Source organism: Squalius cephalus (assembly GCF_949319135.1).
Source record: "Squalius cephalus genome assembly, chromosome: 18".
Taxonomy (NCBI): domain Eukaryota; kingdom Metazoa; phylum Chordata; class Actinopteri; order Cypriniformes; family Leuciscidae; genus Squalius; species Squalius cephalus.
Window position 1 is genome coordinate 29,754,441 of NC_137139.1, and position 25,987 is coordinate 29,780,427.

The following is a 25,987-nucleotide window of genomic DNA, read 5'->3' on the forward strand; positions in this document are numbered from 1 at the left end:
CATGTAGGGTATAGGCTGCAATATTGTTTTGTTATGAACATAAAAAAGTAAATGCATAAAAAATGAGTTTATGATCTCATATCTTCCATTTTCCTGTTTATGTAGGTCAATGATGATGCTGTGCTTCCTTCCACAGACCACATTGATTTACACTTTGTCACGTGAAAGAAGAAAATGTAATTTTCCAGTCATAACTACATTTTGGTAATTTCATTGCGCAAAACTGCGTAATTGCATTTTCACATACAGTTCTCGTGAGTTTTCTTTTACAGTAATTTCACGTGGGAGTATTTGAGAAATTCACAAACACTTTATTCAGAACATATTTTTCTTTTGTGTATTCAAGCTGGCATGAACTCAAAATATTCTTTTACACAAAAAAATAGCAAGGGTTTGTTTATTGTTTCATAACGATAATGATGATTTGATCCAATCTGCAGCCAGATTCTTCAGTCTTCTTCAATGCTTGTTTTCTGACGACTCAAGTATTATCTTGCCAAGTAAAACAAAGCACATTATTCATAGACTTAAATCTTTACATAAGACCCTCCTTGGAATTGCTCGCAAGTTATTACGGAACCTTGCATCTACAAAAACTAAAAAGGCTGGGTTTAAGCAACAGTGTGTAAAAGCTAACATCCGGCAAGCATAATATGCATAGTCGAGTCTAATGCTTACTGTACAGTCTGTGAATGGATGTATATTCTGATCAGTCAAAGATTTCAAGAACATAACAATGTTATATGGAGCCCAACCAATAAAAAACACGAGCACAATAACAAATGTTAGTCTAACAGTTTTGCGACTCTTATTGGTCTGTTTTTTTGTTATTCTCCAAAGCATTTTGCCATAGCAAAAACCCATGATTAGAAATGCAATGCAGAAGAAAGCATTTTGAAAATAAGCAATGCCAGATTTCATTTCAACACTGCCATATTCACAGTATGCATTATTAAAATGTGGTATAACTTTGCTATGAAGTGAACCAAGAAGTGAAACCGCTCCACTCAGGATCCAAACGATAAAGGGAGCGACTGAAAAGCCTCTGCATTTCTCCCAGTCAGACAGAGGATGAACCACTGCCATGTAACGCTGAATGGTCATGAGAGTTAAGAACAACACGCTGCTGTAAAAGCCAACATAGAACAGAAACTTCACCGCTTTACAGCCAATCTCTCCAAACGTCCAACCCCAGATGAAGTACGAGGCCCAGAATGGAAGTCCAAAAGTGAACAGCAGATTTGATAGAGCCAAATTGAGGATGAACATGTTGGTCAGGGATTTGATGTTCTTGTACGGCGCCAGAATGACCAGAACAAGGATGTTACCAATGCAGCTTAACACAACCACTAATGAGAAGAAGAGCGGAATGAGAATGGATCCAACTCTCACCACTTCATCTTTCTTACACATCTGGTCTTCATAGTACAAGTCATAGTAGTCACTGTCCGTTGTATTCTCATCAGTCATGTTCGTCCTGCAATCACAAACTGACAAGATCCAATTTGTCAAGGTTAATTTTTTTGCTTGTTGTATGCTAAAAAATAAATAAAAAATCCTTGGAAACTATTTTTACTAAGAAACTGCATGTACATTTTTTAAATAATTACAAAGAAATGGTGTTACACTGAATTTATTTTCTTTTTTTACAGTAGAGGATGTCTATGAAGAGTCACTAATGCAATCTCTGCGTTTTCATAAGAGGAAAAAGAGAAGTTATACTAGTCAGTTTAACTCGAGTAACCTAGTCAAATGCTAAACAACGCATGACTTACCTGAATTCTTGATGATATGGATCTTGTAGTGCACAATGATGATCAGAACAGCACATTACCACAACAATATCTAATATAAAATAACTGGAATTTCATGAACTTTGTACATCCATGGTCACATGAAGCAGTACATCTCAAGACGTACATATCATCATGTGATGATTGTGATGTGAAATGTTCCTTAGATCACCTAAAATAACCAAGTTAGAAGAATGTATCTAATCAGTGTATTAAAAAGAGCAAGCATGATTGTTCTGTCGACATGCATCCTCCCTCAAACCTCAGCCTCTAGATCCTTTCATCTCATATACACAGAGGAAGCTATGTTTTGATTAAGTTTTTTTAATTACACAGCTCATAAACAAACTATATCCATATATCCCCAGCCGTAGTGGTCAAGCTCCTTGGCAGCGGAGGCCGATCCGCCATGACCCCCTGAACTGCCGCCCTGGCTCCCTGCACTGCTAGTGCCACCCACACTCCACGGCCCAGACCCAACATGTCATTCATTCATTCATTCATTCACGGGCCTGGCCCTCCATCCCTCCCCAAGACCGCCTCCACTCCACCACCCTCCTGAACTTTTGGTGTTTTGGTTTTATGTTTGACTCTTCTGTGGACTCTTCCTCCCATTGCCCCATGGACCCTTCCTCTCACTCACCCATGGACTCTTCCTCTCATTCACCTGTGGACTCTTCCTCCAATTGCCCAATGGACCCTTCCTCTCATTAGCCCAATGGACTCTGCCTCCAATTCATCAATGGACTCTTCCTCCCATTCTCCTGTGGACTCTTCCTCCCATTGCCCCATGGACCCTTCCTCTCATTGCCCCATGGACTCTTCCTCTCATTCACCTGTGGACTCTTCTCTTTGGCTCTCAACGAAGGCGGTCGCATTTTCTCTCCCTCTCCTCCCCTTACCTCCCCTGCTTTGCTCCTCTCGTCTCGTCTAGTCTACTGTCTTGTACTTTGAGAGACTCTCTCCGCACTGCTCTCCAAACTAAGAAATCATGGATTTGATCAACTGGTCTCTCAACGCAATTGACACCATCTTCTTGACGAGAAGCTTGGGTTCGGGGGAACCTGACTGCCCTGCCGGAACGTTCGCAGCTGGCTACACGATGGACGCGTGGGAGAGGTGGCGGGTCGTGTGTCTGGCGGCTCTTTTCTTTCTCTTGCCCGTCATGATTGAAGCAGTGGACAGAGCTGTCAGCACTCAGACTGGGACTATGATCCACAATATGGATAACATCACGGAGAAGCTAACAGCTTTGCAAAGGCAAATGGATCGTTTCGGAGACCAGCATGGACCAGGAGAATAGTCGTGTAAATTGGAATGCGGCTACTCGCCCCAAGACCAAACAATCCCAATCTTATCTGCTTTCGGCCCCCCTCAACCAGCACTGGCCTTGGCCAAGGCCGCTGTTGGAACAACAACTCCCCTGGAAGAGCACTGCAGTGAGACGCTCTTGTGTTCCTCCCCCCACTCTCCACTGACACCTGCTGTTGACTCTGTCTTGGACCTGATCAAGGTTGTCTCCATGGCAACTGCTGTGTATCGCTAAGACAATCCTGCGGACTGAGGCACCTAGATCATGATGCAAGGCATAGCGACTCTCCAGGCCTACACATACACGAACTCTTACATATATATACAGATATGCAATCACCCCCCCCCCCCCACCCCACCCCCAATCCCTCACCTTCGCCGCTTTGTACCCCCTGTCTGACAGGCGGGTCTGTGACCAGCGCCGAGAATGGCTGCAGGACCGGATGGCTGCTTGCCTGTGCTGGGTTACCTCCACCCCACAATCCCCTACCCTGTTGCAAGTCTTGTGTGTTCATGTTGTAGAGTGTACTGATTATGTGCTAATGTTGCTGAGGTGTTTTTTTCCTGTTCCCACACTGTACTCCTCACAGGAGCATAGTCTGGGGGTTGCCTTTTTTTTTTCTCCTCATCTCTCCTCATGTCAATGCTGTATTTTAATCCTCTGTCTTCCTGTCCTGTCTACCCCCTTGTCATATTGTATGTATGTTTTGTATGGACAGGTTGATGGCTAATTTCACTGTTACTTGTGACTAAGTGACAATAAAGGGCTAATAACAATAACAATAACAATAACTCTTCCTCCAATTGACCCTTCGCAGGGAGCTTGATTGACAGGCGATCTAACCAATCATAATCCGCCATCCGCCATTTTGTCCTACAAAGCAGTCAGGAGAGATAGCAGATTAACATGGGAGGATTTGAACTTGAAAAACGGAATGTACTGACGCCTTTCCGCGGTTAAAACAACATTCCTTCTTATGTTCATTCATGTTTATTTGATGCTATAAATGAACTAGAAGGAAGAGATAATGTATTTATCGTTTAAATTTCTTTTAAAAAATGACCAAATTTGAAAGGTGAGACTTTGTTTAATATGTTTAATATCAAAAGTAACCGAAAAGTAAGCTGGTCTGTCCTGTCTGTCAGCGTGTTGTCAGTCTCCTCTCTGCTCCGCGATGTATTTTTCACTGCGTGAGAACATGGTGTGGCGTGAGAGCAGCGTAGCTTGTTGGACATAGCGACAGTAACTAAGGGGGGCGGGTCTTTGCGAAGGGTCAATTGCCCAATGGACCCTTCCTCTCATTGCCCCAATGGACTCTTCCCCCAATTCATCAATGGACTCTTCCTCCCATTCTTCTGTGGACTCTTCCTCCCATTCCCCCATGGTCTATTCCTCCCATTCCCCTGTGGACTCTTCCTCCCATTCCCCCATGGACTATTCCTCCCATTCCCCCATCCCCCCATGGACTCATTCTCCCATTCACCAATGGACTCTTCCTCCTATTCCCCCATGGACTCTTCCTCCCATCCCCCCATGGACTCTTCCTCCCATCCCCCATGGACTCATTCTCCCATTCCCCCATGGACACTTCCTCCCATTCCCCTGTGGACTCTTCCTCCCATCCCCCCATGGACTCATTCTCCCATTCCCCCATGGACTCTTCCTCCCATTGCCCCATTGACTCTTCCTCCCATTCCCCTGTGGACTCTTCCTCCCAGTTTCATTGTGTAACCAACCCGTGACATTGACTGCATGCTTTATTTTAGATTTTAGAAACATTTTTCCTATTATTTCTTTGCTGGAGAAAAGAAACAACATGTTCAATAAACAGAATTTGAGGTAATGAACCTGAGAGTGGATGTGAAACCTGTTGCATATTTTTTGCTGTGCATAATTTGATAGTAATTCAGTGAACAGTTCTTGGACCATTTTTTTCACAGTGTTAAGAACATTTTAAAAGTCTAAAAAAGGTTTTTCCACTATAAAGAACCTTTTGTGTAATGGAAAGGTTTCATGTCACTATATATGCCAATAAAGGACCTTTATTTTTAAGAGTGAGGGGCAGATGCTTCACAAACTGGACTCATGCTTTATGCTCATTCTGTACTTTTACTGTACATTATTAATTTAATTTATACCATACAAGCAGTGACAAAAACATGAAAGAAATAATGTAATGTAAACACAAATACAGTAAAAAAAAAAATATGTAAACACAGTAAATAAAAGGTATATAGATAATTTAATTTCATATGAAAATAATTTCTGCTTTAATGACGACACTTGAAGGAAAATGTAACATTTGTCATTGGTTCTTCCATTACGTACTTCCAGTTATATTTTTATATGACCTTGAATGAAATGAAAACTTCATCCACAAAAAGGAAGAACATAGAATTTAAAACATGATTTTCTCAAAACCGAAGGCTTTTGCTGCTTGATAGTGAGTGGAATTTTCATGCCAAGTGGCAACATTTAATTCATTTTTTAAATTTTAATCGTGCATATTAAACAATTGTAATGGTTGGCAGTAGCTGTGCAATGAATCTTTACACTCTTAAAAAAATTAGTTTTTTTTTATCGGTTCCATGAAGAACCTTTAAAGGGGGGGTGAAATGCTCATTTTCACTCAATCTCCTGTTAATCTTGAGTACCTATAGAGTAATATTGCATCATTCATATCTCCAAAAAGTCTTTTGTTTTATTAAATTTTTAACAGAAAGATAGGCTGTACCGAGTCTTTCCGGAAAAAAACGAGCGGCTGGGGGCGGGCCCTGTGGGCGAAGCTTAGCTGTGCTAACGCGCCAAGCTAGTGACAACACACAGAGACATTTGTTCAACAAACAGTTTTACTCACCGTCCGGTTCCAACGCACGACCGCGAACCTTTATCATTGTGACTGCTCGATCCTTAAGCATTAGACGATCTGCAAATCCGTCGATATGGGCTTTGTTTATAAAACAATCATCGTCGAAATGCAGGGAACAACAGTCTTACACAACTCCGTTTATGCTCAGGAAAACAAACTCCATCCACGGGTTCCTTAACGCTGGGTTCTTTGGGAATCTGTGCAGGGTTGTCTTGCCCTGGCAACCAAAAACACACTTCTTTGGTGACATTGACTTCCCAAAAGCCGGGCAGGGCGCTTTGATGGCGAACTGCTTTCACTCTCTTGCTCTAGTCTACGAGTGCGCGCGCGGCCGCGATCTTACCGGAGAAGTGCCCTTAGGACCCATATAAGGAAATTCCGCCCTATCTTACGTAAGACAGAGCCATACTCGAAAAAAACTTTCCGAAACTTGTGACAAACCGGAAGGAGTATTTTTGGAACAAAAATACTCCTTCAAACGTACAACTTAGTTTTTGAAACTTTGTCCATGTTTAGCATGGGAATCCAACTCTTTAACAGTGTAAAAAACTCAGTATGCATGAAATAGCATTTCACCCCCCCTTTAACATCAAACATGAAAGGTCCTTTATAATGGAAAAAGGTTCTTTAGGTTACTAAAACATTCTTCACACTAAGAGAAAAATGTTCTTGTAAGTACTGACTGATCACAGAAAGGTATTTTGGGGAACCAAAAATGGTTCTTCTATGGCATCTGTGCAAAAACCTACTGTTGGAACCTTTATTTTTAAGAGTGCATGTACATCATTCACAAGTTCACATTAGCTTAGAACTCATTGTTGGTTCAGAGCATTCGCTAAAAGTACTTGAGTTTTCTCTTAGTACATTGAACCCTGTGATATATTTTTTGCCAATCTGGCTTGACTGAAATCGAGTTTTTTTTTTTTTTAAAGATCTTCTGCAGAATCAGTTTTAGATGATTCCTGAACTTTACGCCAATAAAAACGTAAAACACAGGGTTCAAGCAACAGTGTGTAAAAGCTAACATTCTGCAAGCATAATATACATAGTCGAGTCTAATGCTTACTGTACAGTCTGTAAATGGATGGATTTTATGATCGGTCAAAGATTTTAAGAACATAACAATGTTATATGGAGCCCAACTAATAAAAAACACCAGTGCAATGCAGAATATTATTCTAATGGTCTTGTGTCTCTTATTGGGCCGAGATTTTGTAATTGTCCGAAGCATTCTGCCATAGCAAAAACCCAAGAAATGCAAAGAAGAAAAAATCATTTTGAAAATAAGCAATTCCAGATTTCATTTCAACACCGTCATATTCACAGTATGTACTATTTAAATGTGGTATAACCTTGATATTACATGATCCGAGCAGTGAAACCGCTCCGCTCAGGATCCAAACGATAAAGGGAGCGACTGAAAAGCCTCTGCATTTCTCCCAGTCAGACAGAGGATGAACCACTGCCATGTAACGCTGAATGGTCATGAGAGTTAAGAACAACACGCTGCTGTAAAAGCCAACATAGAACAGAAACTTCACCGCTTTACAGCCAATATCTCCAAATGTCCAACCCCAGATGAAGTACGAGGCCCAGAATGGAAGTCCAAAAGTGAACAGCAGATCTGACAGAGCCAAATTGAGGATGAACACGTTGGTCAGGGATTTAAGACTCTCATAAAGTGCCAGAATGACCAGAACAAGGATGTTACCAATGCAGCTTAACACAACCACTAATGAGAAGAAGAGCGGAATGAGAATGGATCCAACTTTCACCACTTCATCTTTCTTACACATCTGGTCTTCATAGTACAAGTCATAGTAGTCACTGTCCGTTGTATTCTCATCAGTCATGTTCATTCTGCAATCACAAACTGACAAGATCCAATTTGTCCAAGTTAATTTTTTTACTCGTTGTATGCTAAAAAATAAATAAAAAATACTTTGAAACAATTTTTGCTCAGATATTGCATGTCAATTTTAGAAATAATTACAAAGAAATGGTGTTACACTGAATTTTGTTTCTTTTTTTACAGTAGAGGATGTCTATGAAGAGTCATTAATGTAATCTCTGCGTTTTCATAAGAGGAAAAAGAGAAGTTATACAAGTCAGTTTAACTCGAGTAACCTAGTCAAATGCTAAACAACGCATGACTTACCTGAATTCTTGATGATATGGATCTTGTAGTGCACAATGATGATCAGAACAGCACATTACCACAACAATATCTAGTATAAAAATAACTGGAATTTCATGAACTTTGTACATCCATGGTCACATGAAGCAGTACATCTCAAGACGTACATATAATCATGTGATGATTGTGATGTGAAATGTTCCTTAGATCACCTAAAATAACCAAGTTAGAAGAATGTATCTAATCAGTGTATTAAAAAGAGCAAGCATGGTTGTTCTGTCGACATGCATCCTCCCTCAAACCTCAGCCTCTAGATCCTTTCATCTCATATACACAGAGGAAGCTCAAGTGGCTTTGAGATCTTTACAACTGAAGTAACCGTTCATCTTTAAACCATTCGTAATTACAGGCATACTACAAATATAATACACTCAGAAGAAAAGCAGGCTTCTGTCAGGCACTTCATCTATAAAACCTTTTAGGAGTTCCCATCATGGGATCATTTTATGGATGTAGTTTTAATTAATTAATTTGTTTTAATTTATTTTATGTTTTGATTAAGTTTTTTTATTACACAGCTCATAAACAAACTTTAAAATAATATGAGATTATTTAAGATATTTATACTTATTGTCACAAGTTGTTTTAGGGTGCCATATATCCCCGACCGTAGTGGCCAAGCCAAGCTTCTTGGGTGGGGCAGCGGAGGCCGATCCGCCATGGCACCCTGAACTGCTGGTGCAGCCCTGGCTCCTTGCACTGCTAGTGCCACCCACACTCCACGGCCCAGGCCCAACATGTCATTTATTCATTCATTCATTCATTCACTGATTCATTCATTCACAGGCCTGGCCCTCCATCCCTCCCCAAGACCGCCTCCACTCCACCACCCGCCTGAACTTTTGGTGTTTTGGTTTTATGTTGGGCGTTGGGCCTGTGGACTCTTCCTCCCATTGCCCCATGGACTCTTCCTCCCATTGCCCCATGTACTCTTCTTCCCATTGCCCCATGGACTCTTCCTCCCATTTCCCCATGGACCCTTCCTCTCATTGCCCCATGGACTCTTCCTCTCATTCAACTGTGGACTCTTCCTCCAATTGCCCAATGGACCCTTCCTCCCATCCCCCCATGGACTCTTTCTCCCATTCACCAATGTACTCTTCCTCCCATTCTCCTGTGGACTCTTCCTCCCATCCCCCATGGACTCTTCCTCCCATTCCCCACATGGACTCATTCTCCCATTCATCAATGGACTGTTCCTCCCATCCCCCCATGGACTCATTCTCCCATTCACCAATGGACTCTTCCTCCCATCCCCCCATGGACTCATTCTCCCATTCATCAATGGACTCTTCCTCCCATTCTCCTGTGGACTCTTCCTCCCATCCCCCCATGGACTCATTTTCCCATTCACCAATGGACTCTTCCTCCCATTTACCTGTGGACTCTTCTTGCCATTCCCTCATGGACTCTTCCTCCCATCCCCCATGGACTCTTCCACCCATTCCCCTGTGGACTCTTCCTCCCATCCCCCCATGGACTCATTATCCCACTCATCAATGGACTCTTTCTCCCATTCTCCTGTGGACTCTTCCTCCCATCCCCCATGGACTCATTCTCCCATTCACCAATGGACTTTTCCTCCCATCCCCCCATGGACTCTTCCTCCCATCCCCCCATGGACTCATTCTCCCATTCACCAATGGACTCTTCCTCCCATTCCCCCATGGACTCTTCCTCCCATCCCCCCATGGACTCATTCTCCCATTCACCAATGGACTCTTCCTCCCATTCTCCTGTGGACTCTTCTTGCCATTCCCTCATGGACTCTTCCTCTCATTCCCCTGTGGACTCTTCCTCCCATCCCCCCATGGACTCATTCTCCCATCCCCCCATGGACTCATTCTCCCATTCCCCCATGGACTCTTCCTCCCAGTGCCCCATTGACTCTTCCTCCCATTCCCCTGTGGACTCTTCCTCCCAGACTCATTGTGGAACCAACCCGTGACATTGACTGCATGCTTTATTTTAGATTTTAGACACATTTTCCTTATCATTTCTTTGCTGGAGAAAAGAAACAACATGTTCAATAAACAGAATTTGAGGTAATGAACCTGAGAGTGGATGTGAAACCTGTTGCATATTTTTTGCTGTGCATAATTTGATAGTAATTCAGTGAACAGTTCTTGGACCATTTTTTCACAGTGTTAAGAACATTTTAAAAGTCTAAAAAAGGTTTTTCCACTATAAAGAACCTTTTGTGTAATGGAAAGGTTTCATGTCACTATATATGCCAATAAAGGACCTTTATTTTTAAGAGTGAGGGGCAGATGCTTCACAAACTGGACTCATGCTTTATGCTCATTCTGTACTTTTACTGTACATTATTAATTTAATTTATACCATACAAGCAGTGACAAAAACATGAAAGAAATAATGTAATGTAAACACAAATACAGTAAAAAAAAGTAAACTTACAGTAAATAAAAGGTATATAGATATAAATTAATTTCATATGAAAATAATTTCTGCTTTAATGACGACACTTGAAGGAAAATGTAACATTTGTCATTGGTTCTTCCATTACGTACTTCCAGTTATATTTTTATATGACCTTGAATGAAATGAAGACTTCAACCACAAAAAGGAAGAACATAGAATTTAAAACATGATTTTCTCAAAACTGAAGGCTTTTGCTGCTTGATAGTGAGTGGAATTTTCCTGCCAAGTGGCAACATTTAATTCATTTTTTGAATTTTAATCATGCATATTAAACAATTGTAATGATGTTGGCAGTAGGTGCAATGAATCTTTACACTCTTAAATTTTTTTTTTTTTTTATCGGTTCCATGAAGAACCTTTAACATCAATGGAACCTTTCCATTGAAAGGTCCTTTATAATGGAAAAAGGTTCTTTAGGTTACTAAAACATTCTTCACACTAAGAGAAAAAGGTTCTTGTAAGTACTGACTGATCACAGAAAAACCTACTGTTGGAACCTTTATTTTTAAGAGTGCATGTACATCATTCACAAGTTCACATCATCTTAGAACTCATTGTTGGTTCAGAGCATTCGCTAAAAGTACTTGAGTTTTCTCTTAGTACATTGAACCCTGCGATATATTTTTTGCCAATCTGGTTTGACTGAAATCGAGTTTTTTTTTTTTTTTAAAGATCTTCTGCAGAATCAGTTTTAGATGATTCCTGAACTTTACGCCGATAAAAACGTAAAACACAGGGTTCAAGCAACAGTGTGAAAAAGCTAACATTCTGCAAGCATAATATACATAGTCGAGTCTAATGCTTACTGTACAGTCTGTAAATGGATGGATTTTATGATCGGTCAAAGATTTTAAGAACATAACAATGTTATATGGAGCCCAACCAATAAAAAACACCAGTGCAATGCAGAATATTAGTCTAACGGTCTTGTGTCTCTTATTGGTCCGAGATTTTGTAATTGTCCGAAGCATTCTGCCATAGCAAAAACCCATTATAAGAAATGCAAAGAAGAAAAAAGAATTTTGAAAATAAGCAATTCCAGATTTCATTTCAACACTGTCATATTCACAGTATGTACTATTTAAATGTGGTATAACCTTGCTATTGCATGATCCGAGCAGTGAAACTGCTCCGCTCAGGATCCAAACGATGAAGGGAGCGACTGAAAAGCCTCTGCATTTCTCCCAGTCAGACAGAGGATGAACCACTGCCATGTAACGCTGAATGGTCATGAGAGTTAAGAACAACACGCTGCTGTAAAAGCCAACATAGAACAGAAACTTCACCGCTTTACAGCCAACATCTCCAAACGTCCAACCCCAGATGAAGTACGAGGCCCAGAATGGAAGTCCAAAAGTGAACAGCAGATCTGACAGAGCCAAATTGAGGATGAACACGTTGGTCAGGGATTTAAGACTCTCATAAAGTGCCAGAATGACCAGAACAAGGATGTTACCAATGCAGCTTAACACAACCACTAATGAGAAGAAGAGCGGAATGAGAATGGATCCAACTTTCACCACTTCATCTTTGCGACACATCTCGTCTTCATAGTCAGTATCATAGATATAGTCACCATCCATTGTTTCCTCTTCAGTCATGTTGTTCTGCAACATCACAAACTACTTCAGTCAGATTAGATTTGTTTAGGTTCAGTTCTTTACTGTTTTCTGTGGAAAATACACTCAAACATTAATAAAATATGTCTTTTCATTAGGACAAAAGAACAGAAGAAAATCATGAATCAATTTAGCTAAATTTATTCCAGTGAGAAAATACTAAATACAGCCTAACATTTAGTCCTTACCTGCTCTTTCCACTGTCTCTTCTAAATGTAATCAAACTTATTTGATAGGAAATAAAAGCATTGCCCCCTTTATTTTTTTGTGTTGAGTATATCGTCAAGACAGCTGAGCAGATCAAATGTGGAAGAGGTGTGAACTTTTCTGAATTTATAGGTTACCGGATGGTGAGATGCTTCCTCTTTCTAATAGTAGGCTACTCATATAGTACTCAAATAGCAGGCCTACAGAATTTTTTTTCACTCAAGAGAGAGAGAGCTGTTGGTCGTAGAAATGTGCTTGTTTAAAATCAAAAACAGATTAATTATAACATATATAATAATTAATCTGTTTATATATATTATAATTAATCTGTTTTTAGTTTTAGTTTTAAAAAGCACATTTCTACGACGAACAGCTCCTCCAGTAGGGGTTCAGCGAAAAAATCGGCAGTTGACAGCCGGAAGCCCTGCCATATGGACCTGCCATTTCGTGGCAGCCAATCAGTATCGTCCAACGTAGTAGTAACCAATCACATGTAACTGGAAGTCAAGCGACAGCAGCCAATGGTGGCGCCGTCGATAACCATAAAACATGGTAAATCATGTTAAACCATAGAACATTTTCAAACTTTTTAAAACTTTCTTGCTAGGCTTTTTCAAGCGAGAACCAGTTGAAACAACTGGATTGAACACTCCAATTGATTTTTTTTAAAGGGGACCTATTATGTCCCTTTTCACAAGATGTAAAATAATTCTCTGATGTCCCCAGAGTGTGTATGTGAAGTTTTAGCGCAAATTACCCAACAGAATTTTATTTACAGCACGTTTAAATCATAATTTTTTGGGTCTGTGAAAAACGCACTGTTTTAGTGCTTCTCCTTTAAATGCTAATGAGCTGCTGGTTCACGGCACAGGGGGCGGAGCCTAAGCAGCCGCGATCAGAGCCAGAACAGGGAAGATGATAATAATAAAACAGACAGTCACAGTAATGGTGTTCATTTCGACCATAAAAATGCCTACAGAGTCAGAGAATATATGCTGTATGGAGTTGGAAAAGGTATAGTTTAGTTTAATTACGATTATAACCTATTTGGCATTGCTTGTATACACTATTAAAGGTCCCGTTCTTCGTGATCCCATGTTTCAAACTTTAGTTAGTGTGTAATGTTGCTGTTAGAGCATAAATAATATCTGTAAAATTATAAAGCTCAAAGTTCAATGCCAAGCGAGATATTTTATTTAACAGAAGTTGACTACATCGAACGGGCCGTTTGGACTACATCCCTCTACTTCCTTCTTTAATGACGTCAGTAGAACCGTTTTTTGACTAACCTCCGCCCACAGAAATGCTCCCTCAACTCTACCGAAATTCGTTTATGTACTTGCGCACTTCTAATAACTTAATGTGTTTACTCAGCTCTTACGGTGATTTTCTGGAGTAAAACTGACGCTTCATCTTTTGTGTGATGTACAATAAACTTTATTAAACTCATCAGTATATGTTTGATCATCATTCAGACAGAAGACTTGTAGGCTATTAATAAATAATGGATACATACAAGCAGATGACAAATACGCTATAATAACCGTAATTAAACTACTAAACTATACCTGTTTCATCTCTATACAGCACTCTGACTCTGTAGGCATTATTGTCCGACTCGAAATGAACACCATTACTGAGAGTTTCTGATATTATCATCATTCCGTGAGATGAAATTGTCCTGACAGACTGAACGCGAGCTCATGAAGCTCCGCCCCCTGGGTCGTCCAGCAGCAGCTCATTTGCATTTAAAGGGCACACACTAAAACAGCGCGTTTTTCTGAGCCCCAAAAAATGACAATTTAAACATGCTGTAAAAAATGATCTGTTGGGTATTTTGAGCTGAAACTTCACATACACACTCTGGGGACATCAGAGACTTATTTTACATCTTGTGAAAAGGGGCATAATACGGGACCTTTAATGCAAGCCTGCTGTAGGACTCCGTCCGACAATCTGAATTGTCTGAATGATGACACAAAATACTGATGAGTTTAATAAAGTTTACTGTATGTCACACAAAAGATGAAGCATCAGTTTTTCCTCAGAAAATCACTGTTAGAGCTGAGTAAACAGTATAAGAAGTGCATAAGTAACTTACATAAATTTCTGTTGAGTTGAGGGAGGATTTTCTTTGAAAACAAAATGAATCCACCTCGTCTTCAGTGGCTAGCAGATTTCAAGAGTAAATAAAGAAAAACCTTTAAATAGGCTACATTAGCTACAATATTTGTCATTTAATTAAGATAGGGCCTATTTGGACAGAGATTTATCCTGAAAGGAATTTTGCCTTTGCCTGTTCTCATTATTTAAGTTTAAAAAATGGGTATGTATATTTAATAAATATACAATATGATTACAGGCATTTCTTTCTGTATGTATAGATTTCATTATTTAACAAATATGTACACTCATTCATAAATTATATTTATACACGTACAAATTCATAATTTCAAGTGTAGCTTAATGTTAGTTTTTTTGTATTAGGCTATGTCTATGATCTTCGTTTCTTGATTTATATAGACCTTTTTTAATCAAATAAACTAAAATAATTACTAATAGAAATATTTTATTTAAATAAGTACTAAAATTTTATATTGATATAATAACTTATTTGCCTGGCTAAAGGCTAAAAGCGGCATCCACCTCCGACTTCCGGTTATTAGTGGCAGCTGACGTCAGCTGCCAGTGGCAGCTACTTCCTACTGCCAGCTGCTGATTTTTCGCTGAACCAAACTTGTGGGCGGGGCTATAGTCAGTTGTCCAATAAAATAAATAAATAAATATATAATTATTTTAGTTAATTATAATATAATATAATATAATATAATATAATATAATATAATATAATATAATATTATATTATATAATATTACATGGCTTGGTTGAATTCTAATGTAGAATGCGGTCTGTTATTTCTTGATAACAGACCGCTGCTAAGTATAACACACCGTTGCCATGAAAAACAGAGCATTGCTATGGATGCAGGATTCTAAGACCGTGTGTCCACCAAAGCGTTTTAGCCAGCTGAAAACGCTAGACGCTCTGCTGAAAACGCCTAGCTGTGGGCGCTTGAGAGCGTTTTTTTTTTTTTCAGTTGAGACGCTTCGTTGCTATGATACAGAATATCTGCAGCACAGTTTACTTGTACGCAGATAATTTGTTTCATACTAAAAAAAATGAAACACTCTTCAACTCTCAGCGACCTGTAAAAAACGCAGAGCGCTCGGCGCTTCAGCGTGAAAAAAACGCTCAGCGCCTCGCTACGCTCATGCCGTTTTAAAAACGCGGCGCTCCCATTGAAAACAATTGAAAAAACACGCCAGCCGCGTGAAAAAACGCTTTGGTGGACACACGGCCTAACCGTAGAGACCGAACGGACTATTTTCTTTAGCGGAAGCAATACAATTGTTTATAAATCAATAAACTCCTTTTTAAATCAATATTTTGTGTCAAATTATTGATTTATTTGGTAGGTAGCCATGTAATAAGCGGGATAATGTAGAGCGAGGCGGTTGTTATAGCGAATACAACCCCTTCAGGCTGATTCAAGTCAGCCTGTTGGGGTTGTATTCGCTATAACAAACGCCTCACTCTACATTATCCCTTACATGTAATATAATGTTTGTGAAATTTGAGTGAAAAATTTTTCTGCATATATATATATATATATATATATATATACACACACACACACACACATATATATATATATATATATATATATATATACTGTATATATATATATGTATATATATATATATATATATATATATATATATATATATATACTGTATATATATATATATATATATATATATATATATATATATACAGTGAGGAAAATAAGTATTTGAACACCCTGCTATTTTGCAAGTTCTCCCACTTAGAAATCATGGAGGGGTCTGAAATTGCCATCGTAGGTGCATGTCCACTGTGAGAGACATAATCTAAAAAAAAAAATCCAGAAATCACAATGTATGATTTTTTAACTATTTATTTGTATGATACAGCTGCAAATAAGTATTTGAACACCTGAGAAAATCAATGTTAATATTTGGTACAGTAGCCTTTGTTTGCAATTACAGAGGTCAAACGTTTCCTGTAGTTTTTCACCAGGTTTGCACACACTGCAGGAGGGATTTTGGCCCACTCCTCCACACAGATCTTCTCTAGATCAGTCAGGTTTCTGGGCTGTCGCTGAGAAACACGGAGTTTGAGCTCCCTCCAAAGATTCTCTATTGGGTTTAGGTCTGGAGACTGGCTAGGCCACGCCAGAACCTTGATATGCTTCTTACAAAGCCACTCCTTGGTTATCCTGGCTGTGTGCTTCGGGTCATTGTCATGTTGGAAGACACAGCCTCGACCCATCTTCAATGCTCTTACTGAGGGAAGGAGGTTGTTCCCCAAAATCTCGCAATACATGGCCCCGGTCATCCTCTCCTTAATACAGTGCAGTCGCCCTGTCCCATGTGCAGAAAAACACCCCCAAAGCATGATGCTACCACCCCCATGCTTCACAGTAGGGATGGTGTTCTTGGGATGGTACTCATCATTCTTCTTCCTCCAAACACGTTTAGTGGAATTATGACCAAAAAGTTCTATTTTGGTCTCATCTGACCACATGACTTTCTCCCATGACTCCTCTGGATCATCCAAATGGTCATTGGCAAACTTAAGACGGGCCTTGACATGTGCTGGTTTAAGCAGGGGAACCTTCCGTGCCATGCATGATTTCAAACCATGACGTCTTAGTGTATTACCAACAGTAACCTTGGAAACGGTGGTCCCAGCTCTTTTCAGGTCATTGACCATCTCCTCCCGTGTAGTTCTGGGCTGATTTCTCACCTTTCTTAGGATCATTGAGACCCCACGAGGTGAGATCTTGCATGGAGCCCCAGTCCGAGGGAGATTGACAGTCATGTTTAGCTTCTTCCATTTTCTAATGATTGCTCCAACAGTGGACCTTTTTTCACCAAGCTGCTTGGCAATTTCCCCGTAGCCCTTTCCAGCCTTGTGGAGGTGTACAATTTTGTCTCTAGTGTCTTTGGACAGCTCTTTGGTCTTGGCCATGTTAGTAGTTGGATTCTTACTGGTTGTATGGGGTGGACAGGTGTCTTTATGCAGCTAACGACCTCAAACAGGTGCATCTAATTTAGGATAATAAATGGAGTGGAGGTGGACATTTTAAAGGCAGACTAACAGGTCTTTGAGGGTCAGAATTCTAGCTGATAGACAGGTGTTCAAATACTTATTTGCAGCTGTATCATACAAATAAATAGTTAAAAAATCATATATTGTGATTTCTGGATTTTTTTTATTTAAATTATGTCTCTCACAGTGGACATGCACCTACGATGACAATTTCAGACCCCTCCATGATTTCCAAGTGGGAGAACTTGCAAAATAGCAGGGTGTTCAAATACTTATTTTCCTCACTGTATATACAGGTGCTGGTCATAAAATTAGAATATCATCAAAAAGTTGATTTATTTCAAGAATTCAACATAACAGGTGAAACTCATATATTATATAGACTCATTACATGCAAAGTGAGATATTTCAAGCCTTTATTTGTTATAATTTTGATGATTATGGCTTACAGCTTATGAAACCCACGAAATCAAAATCCCAGAAAATTAGAATATTACATGAAATCACACAGTAATTACACAGTGATTCCATGGTCATTGAACCAGGTTTTGGTTATTTTGGCAGTGTGGGCAGGTGCAAATCCTGCTGGAGAATGAAGGAAGCATGAAGTGCTCTGGAATGTGTGCTGTTCGTCGTGGAAATGTGCTTGTTTAAAATCAAAAACAGATTAATTATAACATATATTATAATTAATCTGTTTTTAGTTTTAGTTTTAAAAAGCATACTTCTATGACGAACAGCTCTTTTTCGCGTAACCAAACATGTGGGTGGGGCTAAAGTCAGTGGTCCAGTAAAAAATTATCTTGGCTCTGAATCCCGTCCTCAGTGGCGGAAAATTCTGTCAATCAAAAGACTAGCAAGGTTGTATTATAATAACAACCAGGGGGCCAATGTTTCATAAAAAACTGAAGCTTCCCTAGGCACCGCAGGGGCGCGGGAAGAGATTTTAGGTTGGGGGTGCTGTTTTTTTTTTGGGGGGGGGGGGGGGGGGTAGGGGAAATTTTAGAAATTTTAGAAATTTATTTCACAAAAAAAAAAAAAAAAAAAAAAAAAACATGTTACAGACAGTTCTCCGTTACGGACGTGAGCTCTTCTAAAGCGGCACTAAAAGACACTTTCACAGAGACCTCAAACTGAAAGCACAAAGCCTGTCTTTAAATTTAATTTCGTTTTGTATTAATTGTATCTTAATTTTAATCGATGTTTCATCAACAAATTGTCTGGATTTAATAAGAAGTAGCTAAATATAGGCTATTAGAAAATAGATAATCAGGACACGGAGGCGCTGGCGAACCTGGAGCTCGTCTCATAAATGAAAATGAACCGAAACTCAGCGTAGGCCTATAAGGTAGCCTATTACCTCACAGACCTGAGACATATAGATAGCTTGAAATGTCTACTTTTAAGCAGAACAATTCAAAACGAAAGAAAACAGACTGCGCTGCTTGTAGGCCTAATTCGTATGAAATGTGCATTTCTCTCTGGCGCTGCGAAGATCGCGATTCGCCAACTTCATGGCTATAGCCGACACTGACATAAAAAAATAACTGTTTTATTAGTAAACAATTAAAATGTATCCTGCTATATTTTACATATTTGCCTGTTCCTTACAAAACACTAACAGTGGGGTTTTTGACTGTTTTTTTTTTTTTTTTTTTTTTTTTTTTGCAGCTGCGGACAAATTCTTTCGACACACACACAATACACTCTGCGCTTATGTTTTAAAAACATAATTTAAAATATATAACAATTTTAAATAGTCCACTTAAAGTGTTTATTACAAATAAATGACTAAATGCTAAAAATTAATAAATTTTAATGAACTAACATATGCGTTGCATTTACAATTCTGTGAAAACAGGGGGTGCTGCAGCACCCCCAGCACCCCCACTTCCCGCGTCCCTGGGCACCGCCATTAATTTGCAGACCCCCACCTGCTGTTAGCATTCCATTGACTCCCATTCATTTTGGCGTCACTGTGACAGCGAATAACTTTACATCTGAGGCGTTTAAAGACTCCATTTGTCCATTATTTATTTCTAAAGAAACATGAAAATGTATAAAAGGCTCCATTACCTTGTATCTTACGTTATGGCCCCGTAGAAGCAGTTTGTGTAAAAATAGGCTAAGCGTCATAACCACGCGACTCTCTGTCGCACAGTAGAGAAATTACCGTATAGACAGGAGGAGAAGCTCGCGGGCAATCGGGGGGACGTGGAGGCACAATGACAAAATAATTAATCAGAATACTTAGCAAAAGTTTCTCCTGTTCCTAGCTCATGGACACCTCCTACTCACACTCTCCGTCTCTGCAAGTTTCGGAAGGGAATGATTCAGATTTCTCTTGGCACAGCTACTAGAAGACAGACGGGTTGCTCACGTCACATCTACGTTGTCAAGCTCAGTTTGAGTCTGCGCAGTACGCTCAGCCATCAGGAAGTGAGTGATTCTAATTGACTTCGCTTTTCTCCGTTGAATCCAATGGGGTCGCTGTGTCCATTTCTTGCACTGTCTATGATAACAACAAGTGCATCTTCCCGGATTCTCACAAAAGTCCAAGTATGTCATCTTCTTTTAGCACTTTCAAGACTTTAATCACAGATTTACTAAACTTCCAGCTGTAACACATACAGGTTGACTTCAGTCTGAAGCAGCCTTTATTCGGAATAAATGTTCTGACATATTATACTGCGCGTGACTGGCTGTTGACGCCTTGGAATTGTTGACTGAACTATTGAAACTTCTGTTCGTTCTTCTTTTTTATATGTCTAGTTTCTATGGCAATAACAGACGCTGTTCCAAAGAACTCTTTGATTTGAATTAAAACAATACAGTTTAAAAGGAACGTGTGAAAGAACGTGAACACTGATGCTTGTTTACATTTCAAAAGCAGTTGTTTCTAGTGTAAATATACATGTTATTGTTCTCGAAGGTCTTTTATCTAATCCACTCGGAGGGGTCAATGTTGGGAGTAACGCGTTACAAAAGTAATGCATTACAGTAACATATTACTTTTTGCTGTAACGCAGTAGTGTAAGGCATTACTAATCATTTTTCAGTTATATTTTACTCGGTACATGTTCAGTAACGTTTGCGTTACAACACACATTTAGCCCAAAATTTAATTGTTCAAAAAAAAAAAAAACCCGTAAACCGGTAAAAATGCAAGTAAGTTATTACCTATTCGTGGTCAGTCAATGGCCGCGTGTGGTGTCCAAGTTTGTAAACAAAGACTAAATGACAGCTTCTGATATATTTGCATGGTGATTTATTTCATTCATCTCCCTCTTGCTGGTGTAACTTTGTGTGACATAGTCCAGTAAAGGCGTGTTTAGGGCAGGTTTTACAGGAGTGCCGGTCTCTGTGCTCGCGCTGGCCAGTGGAAAAGCGGCTAATGGGAGAATATGGTAGAAGACTGTACATTCGCGAGATGGACGTATGCTCATTACTCTGTTTGTTCTGTTTTCTTTCTAACCAGTTAGGCTATGTTTAGGTGGTGTTTTTCATCATGTTTTCATCACGCAATCATGTTTTTGATGCGGTGGTGATGCGTTCATGTAAAATGTAAGGGTGGCGCTGCCAATAAAAGCACCTAAAAGCTGTCACAAAAACCGGCAAAAGTTATGATTATGAATATATAAAATATAGCAAGGAGACATTTTAATTGTTTATTAATAAACAAGTGTTTTCTGTGTCAGTGTCGGCTGCAAAGATGAAGTTGACGATGCTGACTCACGATCTTCACAGTAGGCCTAGTGAACGCGCCAGAGAGAAATGCACATTTCATATGGATTACATAAGCAGAGAGCAGTCAGTTTTCTTTTCTTTTGAATTGTTCTGTTTAAAAGTAGACATGTCTGTAAGGCAAGTAGGCGCTGAGTTTCAGTTCATTTATGAGACGAGCTCCAGTTCACGCGCCCGGTGCCTCCGTGTCCAGATTATCTCTTGTCTACTATATTTACTTCTTATTTATTAAATCCAGGCAATTGGATGAAACATTGATTAAAATTAAGATACAATTAATACAAAACAAAATTCACTTTAAAGAAAGGCTTTGTGCTTTCTGTTTGAGGTCTCTGTGAAAGTTTTAAAGCAGTCTTTTAGTGCCGCTTTCAGAGCGCTCACGTCCGCAATCGGGAACCGACTCATCCGTAACATTGTTTTTTTCCTCATAAATGCGAACACGAAAAATAAAATGAATATATTATGTTCTGTGGAGAGCCAACCATTCTTCATTCGTTGGGTAGTATTACTTTTGGTTTGCTTAGTGTAATTCACAGAATTACTAAAAAATATTTTGCTACCTAAAAGTTAAAGATTTGTGTCACGCATGCATGCATGTCTATTTCCCTCATATTAAATATAAAACGCATGTGTAGACTGATATTTTTCTAATGTCTGGACCAAGGTTATTATAGTTTTGCATTTTTAAATAGTTTTTATTTTAATATCATTTTCAAATTTCCTATACATTTTAGTTTTAGATAGTTTCATTAATGGTTTTGTTAGTTTTAGTTTTTATTTTGTGAACACATTTCTATTTAGTTTTTATATATTTAGTTTTAGTTTTAGTAATTATAGTTTAGCAGATCTTAACAGAACACTTTCAGTTAAAGACATTTAATTTCATCAAAGTTTAATGTTTGCAGTTTTCATTTAACTTGTTACGAACTGCTCCGAGACACGAAGGTAGAGGATCCAAACGCAGCTTTATTGTATGGGGCAATCCAGAGGAGTAATCCAATGTACAGGCAAGGGTCATACACAGGCAGGCAGTCAAAACAAAGAAACAAACAAACAAAACAGGCAGGGACCAGAGGCAAGAGAGTAATCCAGGGACCAGAGGCAAGATAACCAAAACCAAGAGACAAGACAACCAGGAGAATGCTCAGTAATGCAGTGTAACACTTAAACAAGACTTTGCGGTGAGTGAATGAATGAACATGGTATAAATAGACTGAGACTAACAGGATGAGACACAGGTGAATGCAATCAGTGAATGAGGTACAGGTGAATGTGATCAGTGATAAGTGATGATGAGTCCGGGCAGTGAGTTATGGGAAATGTAGTTTGTGAGTGATAATAGTCTTATGTGGAGTGCCCTCTGGTGGCTCTCAAGGGCACTCCAGCTGGTTACCGTTACATAGCCCCCCCTTTAAGGAGCGGATTCCAGACGCTCCTAAAACTGTCCAGGAGGGAGGTGGAGCGGAGGCGGACCCGGGATGGAGGGGCAGGCCCGTGCAGTGGAAGAGGACCTGAAGACTCCGGCAGGGCGGAAGGCCAGGGCAGAGCAGGCTGTGCAGGCGACCAGGGCGGATCAGGCTGTGCAGGCGACCAGGGCGGAGCAGGCGGAGCAGGCTGTGCAGGCGGCCAGGGACAGGAACAGACACCGGCTCAGGGACAGGAACAGCGTGACAGCGGCCATCTCTGTTGAGGGCTCAGGTTCAGGTGTGTCGGCGGCTATCTCTGCTGAGGGCTCAGTCGACGTGGAAGCAGCCATTTTGTCCAGAGACACTGGCTCGGTGGTGGCCATCTTGTCTGGAGACACTGGCTTGGCGGCGGCCATCTTGTCCGGAGACACTGGCTTGGCATACGTGACTTGAACAGACACTGGATCGGTGGAGGTCATCTTGACCGAAGACACAGGCGTGGAGTCGGCCATCTTGTCCGAAGACACAGGCGTGGAGTCGCCCATCTTGTCCGAAGACACAGGCGTGGAGTCGCCCATCTTGTCTGTAGACACAGGCGTGGAGTCGGCCATCTTGTCTGTAGACACAGGCGTGGGGTCGGCCATCCTGTCCGAAGACACAGGCGTGGAGTCGGATGTCTTGTCCGAAGACACAGGCGTGGAGTCGGCCATCTTGACCGAAGACACAGGCGTGGAGTCGACCATCTTGTCCAAAGACACAGGCGTGGGGTCGGCCATCTTGTCTGTAGACACAGGCGCAGAAAGAGGAACAGATTCAGGCTCAGGAACAGATTCAGTCTCAGCGGGACGAGACTCTTGACGGGCGGACGTGACGTGAAGCTCAGTCTCTGGATCGGCTGACGTGACGTGAAGCTCAGTCTCTGACGTGAAGCTCAGTCTCTGGGTCGGCAGAAGTGACGTGAAGCTCAGTCTCTGGGTCGGCAGAAGTGACGTGAAGCTCAGTCTCTGGGTCGGCAGAAGTGACGTGAAGCTCAGTCTCTGGGTCGGCAGAAGTGACGTGAAGCTCAGTCTCTGGGTCGGCAGAAGTGACGTGAAGCTCAGTCTCTGGGTCGGCAGAAGTGACGTGAAGCTCAGTCTCTGGATCAGGATCAGCACGCTCTGAGCTTGATGGGACCAGCGGCGGCGAGGGCTTTGAGCTGGGTAGGACCAGCGGCGAAGAGGACTGAGCTGGTTAGGACCAGTGATGAAAAGGGCTTTGAGCTGGACAGGACCAGCGATGAAGAGGGCTCTGAACTGGACGGAACCAGCGGCGAAGAGGGCTCTGAGCTGGGCAGGACCAGCGGCGAAGAGGGCTCTGAACTGGACGAGACCAGCGGTGAAGGCTCTAGCTTGGCGGGCATGTCGCTTGCTGTCTCAGGGGCGGCGGGCATGACGCATACTGCCTTGGCTTCGGCAGATTTGGGGTGAAGTGCGGGCTCGGCTGGACTGGCGTGAAGTGCAGACGGTGACATGGCGTGCCACGGAAGGAAGCTCTTCAGACATCTGGAGAGTGCCTCTCTCCATTCCAGAACGGAGAGATCGGGGAGCTCCCTCGGGTCGACCTCCTTAGCCCCCAGCCGGTAACACAACTTAATTGCTTCGTCACCCAGAGAGCAAGAGGCAGCGAGAGGAACAAACCCCCAGGTGTACTGGAACAGATCGAGGCTATCCAGGGCCAAGGCCGCGATCTGTCCAGCGAACTCCCGGCTCATGCTGGGAAGATCAGGCGAGATCCGTACTGTTGGATTCCTGGAGGTCATAGCTGCTGGATCTGGGTGCGGCGAAGTCTTCTGTTACGAACTGCTCCGAGACACGAAGGTAGAGGATCCAAACGCAGCTTTATTGTATGGGGCAATCCAAAGGCATAATCCAATGTACAGGCAAGGGTCATACACAGGCAGGCAGTCAAAACAAACAAACAAACAAACAAACAAAACAGGCAGGGACCAGAGGCAAGAGAGTCAGGCAGGGACCAGAGGCAAGAGAGTAATCCAGGGACCAGAGGCAAGAGAGTAATCCAGGGACCAGAGGCAAGAGAGTAATCCAGGGACCAGAGGCAAGAGAGTAATCCAGGGACCAGAGGCAAGAGAGTAATCCAGGAAACAGGGCAAGATAACCAAAACCAAGAGACAAGACAACCAGCAGAATGCTCAGTAATGCAGTGTAACACTTAAACAAGACTTCACGGTGAGTGAATGAATGAACATGGTATAAATAGACTGAGACTAACAGGATGATGAGACACAGGTGAATGCAATCAGTGAATGAGGTACAGGTGAATGTGATCAGTGATAAGTGATGATGAGTCCGGGCAGTGAGTTATGGGAAATGTAGTTTGTGAGTGATAATAGTCTTATGTGGAGTGCCCTCTGGTGGCTCTCAAGGGCACTCCAGCTGGTTACCGTTACATAACTCTTGTGAAAACCTCTTAATAATAAAAATAAAATAATTGTTTGAGGATGAACAAAGAACCAAACAAATGCAACTAAAAAGTAAAAATTATTTAATAATATTAAAAATGAAATCTTGTTAAACGTGGTTTATAAGAAAAAGAAAAAGATATGCGTATGATTATTATGATTATTCTTTACGTTTATTTCTGATTAATCCTTTCAAACATTATTCTTGTATTGATCCATTTATGCTTTTTGTTTAAAATCATATACTCTCATATTTATACACATATTCAAATGTTCTCTTCAGACCAGACATTTAGTATACTTCTACTCTGACAAATATACATCTATTTCTGGGCTATAGACATTCTATTTGTTTTTTCCGTTTTCTGCTCAGTGTGGTATCTTGTCTAATATGTGTGGTATAGGCCTATCTTGTTTAGGCTAGTTTCACATGAGATGGTTATCTTATACCCGGAATTAAGGTACAGTTGTATTTGCATGAGGTGGAAATACTTATTTGGGCCTTTCTGCTTCCTAGGGCTGGTTCACACAGAAAGCGGTTTTGCTTTGAAAAACGGAAAAAAGACGCGGCACAGTGGGGGAAAAGCGCAAGGTCTCGATACGCGTCTTTTAAAAGTTGAACTTATTTTAACTTGAGTGCTGCGTTTTTAGAGCGTCGTGTCATGCACGTGATGATGCAGAAGACGCGAGACTCAAGCGCAACGGTCATACATTGAAAAATAAAGTAGCACAGTGGAATGGAAAAAAGTGATTTTCCGGTAGGCTTATTTAGGAGAGCTTAATAAT

At 40.9% G+C, this 25,987-nt stretch overlaps 2 protein-coding genes and 1 pseudogene across 5 annotated transcripts; all 3 read right to left on the minus strand.

The window, feature by feature from the left end:
- Positions 1 to 386: 386 nt before the first annotated feature.
- On the minus strand, positions 387 to 1,849 carry LOC307146137 (chemokine XC receptor 1-like). Its single transcript, XM_079849994.1, has 2 exons — positions 1,776 to 1,849; positions 387 to 1,490 (listed from the first exon to the last, which is right to left on the minus strand). The coding sequence occupies exon 2, from the start codon at positions 1,468 to 1,470 to the stop codon at positions 520 to 522; it is 951 nt and encodes a 316-aa protein (XP_079706120.1). The 5' UTR covers positions 1,471 to 1,490; positions 1,776 to 1,849; the 3' UTR covers positions 387 to 519.
- A 4,947-nt stretch (positions 1,850 to 6,796) lies between these two features.
- Positions 6,797 to 7,827, minus strand: LOC307146136 (chemokine XC receptor 1-like; annotated as a pseudogene). Its single transcript has one exon. The product of its transcript is annotated as a chemokine XC receptor 1-like (transcript).
- Positions 7,828 to 10,123: 2,296 nt separating this feature from the next.
- LOC307146132 (chemokine XC receptor 1-like) lies at positions 10,124 to 12,540 on the minus strand. Of its 3 annotated transcripts, none has more exons than XM_079849985.1 (2): positions 12,421 to 12,540; positions 10,124 to 12,283 (listed from the first exon to the last, which is right to left on the minus strand). In XM_079849985.1, exon 2 carries the CDS (start codon positions 12,227 to 12,229, stop codon positions 11,210 to 11,212), a length of 1,020 nt encoding a protein of 339 aa, XP_079706111.1. In that variant the 5' UTR covers positions 12,230 to 12,283; positions 12,421 to 12,540; the 3' UTR covers positions 10,124 to 11,209. The 3 variants fall into 3 exon arrangements, with proteins under 3 accessions (XP_079706111.1, XP_079706113.1, XP_079706112.1); XM_079849987.1 differs by having other exon boundaries at positions 10,124 to 12,220; positions 12,421 to 12,486; XM_079849986.1 differs by having other exon boundaries at positions 10,124 to 12,235; positions 12,421 to 12,436.
- Positions 12,541 to 25,987: the final 13,447 nt, after the last annotated feature.

Bases quoted from the DNA above. Each gene is read 5' to 3' on its own strand.
- LOC307146132 (XM_079849985.1), bottom strand. From the start codon at position 12,229: ATGTTGCAGAACAACATGACTGAAGAGGAAACAATGGATGGTGACTAT.
- LOC307146137 (XM_079849994.1), bottom strand. From the start codon at position 1,470: ATGACTGATGAGAATACAACGGACAGTGACTACTATGACTTGTACTAT.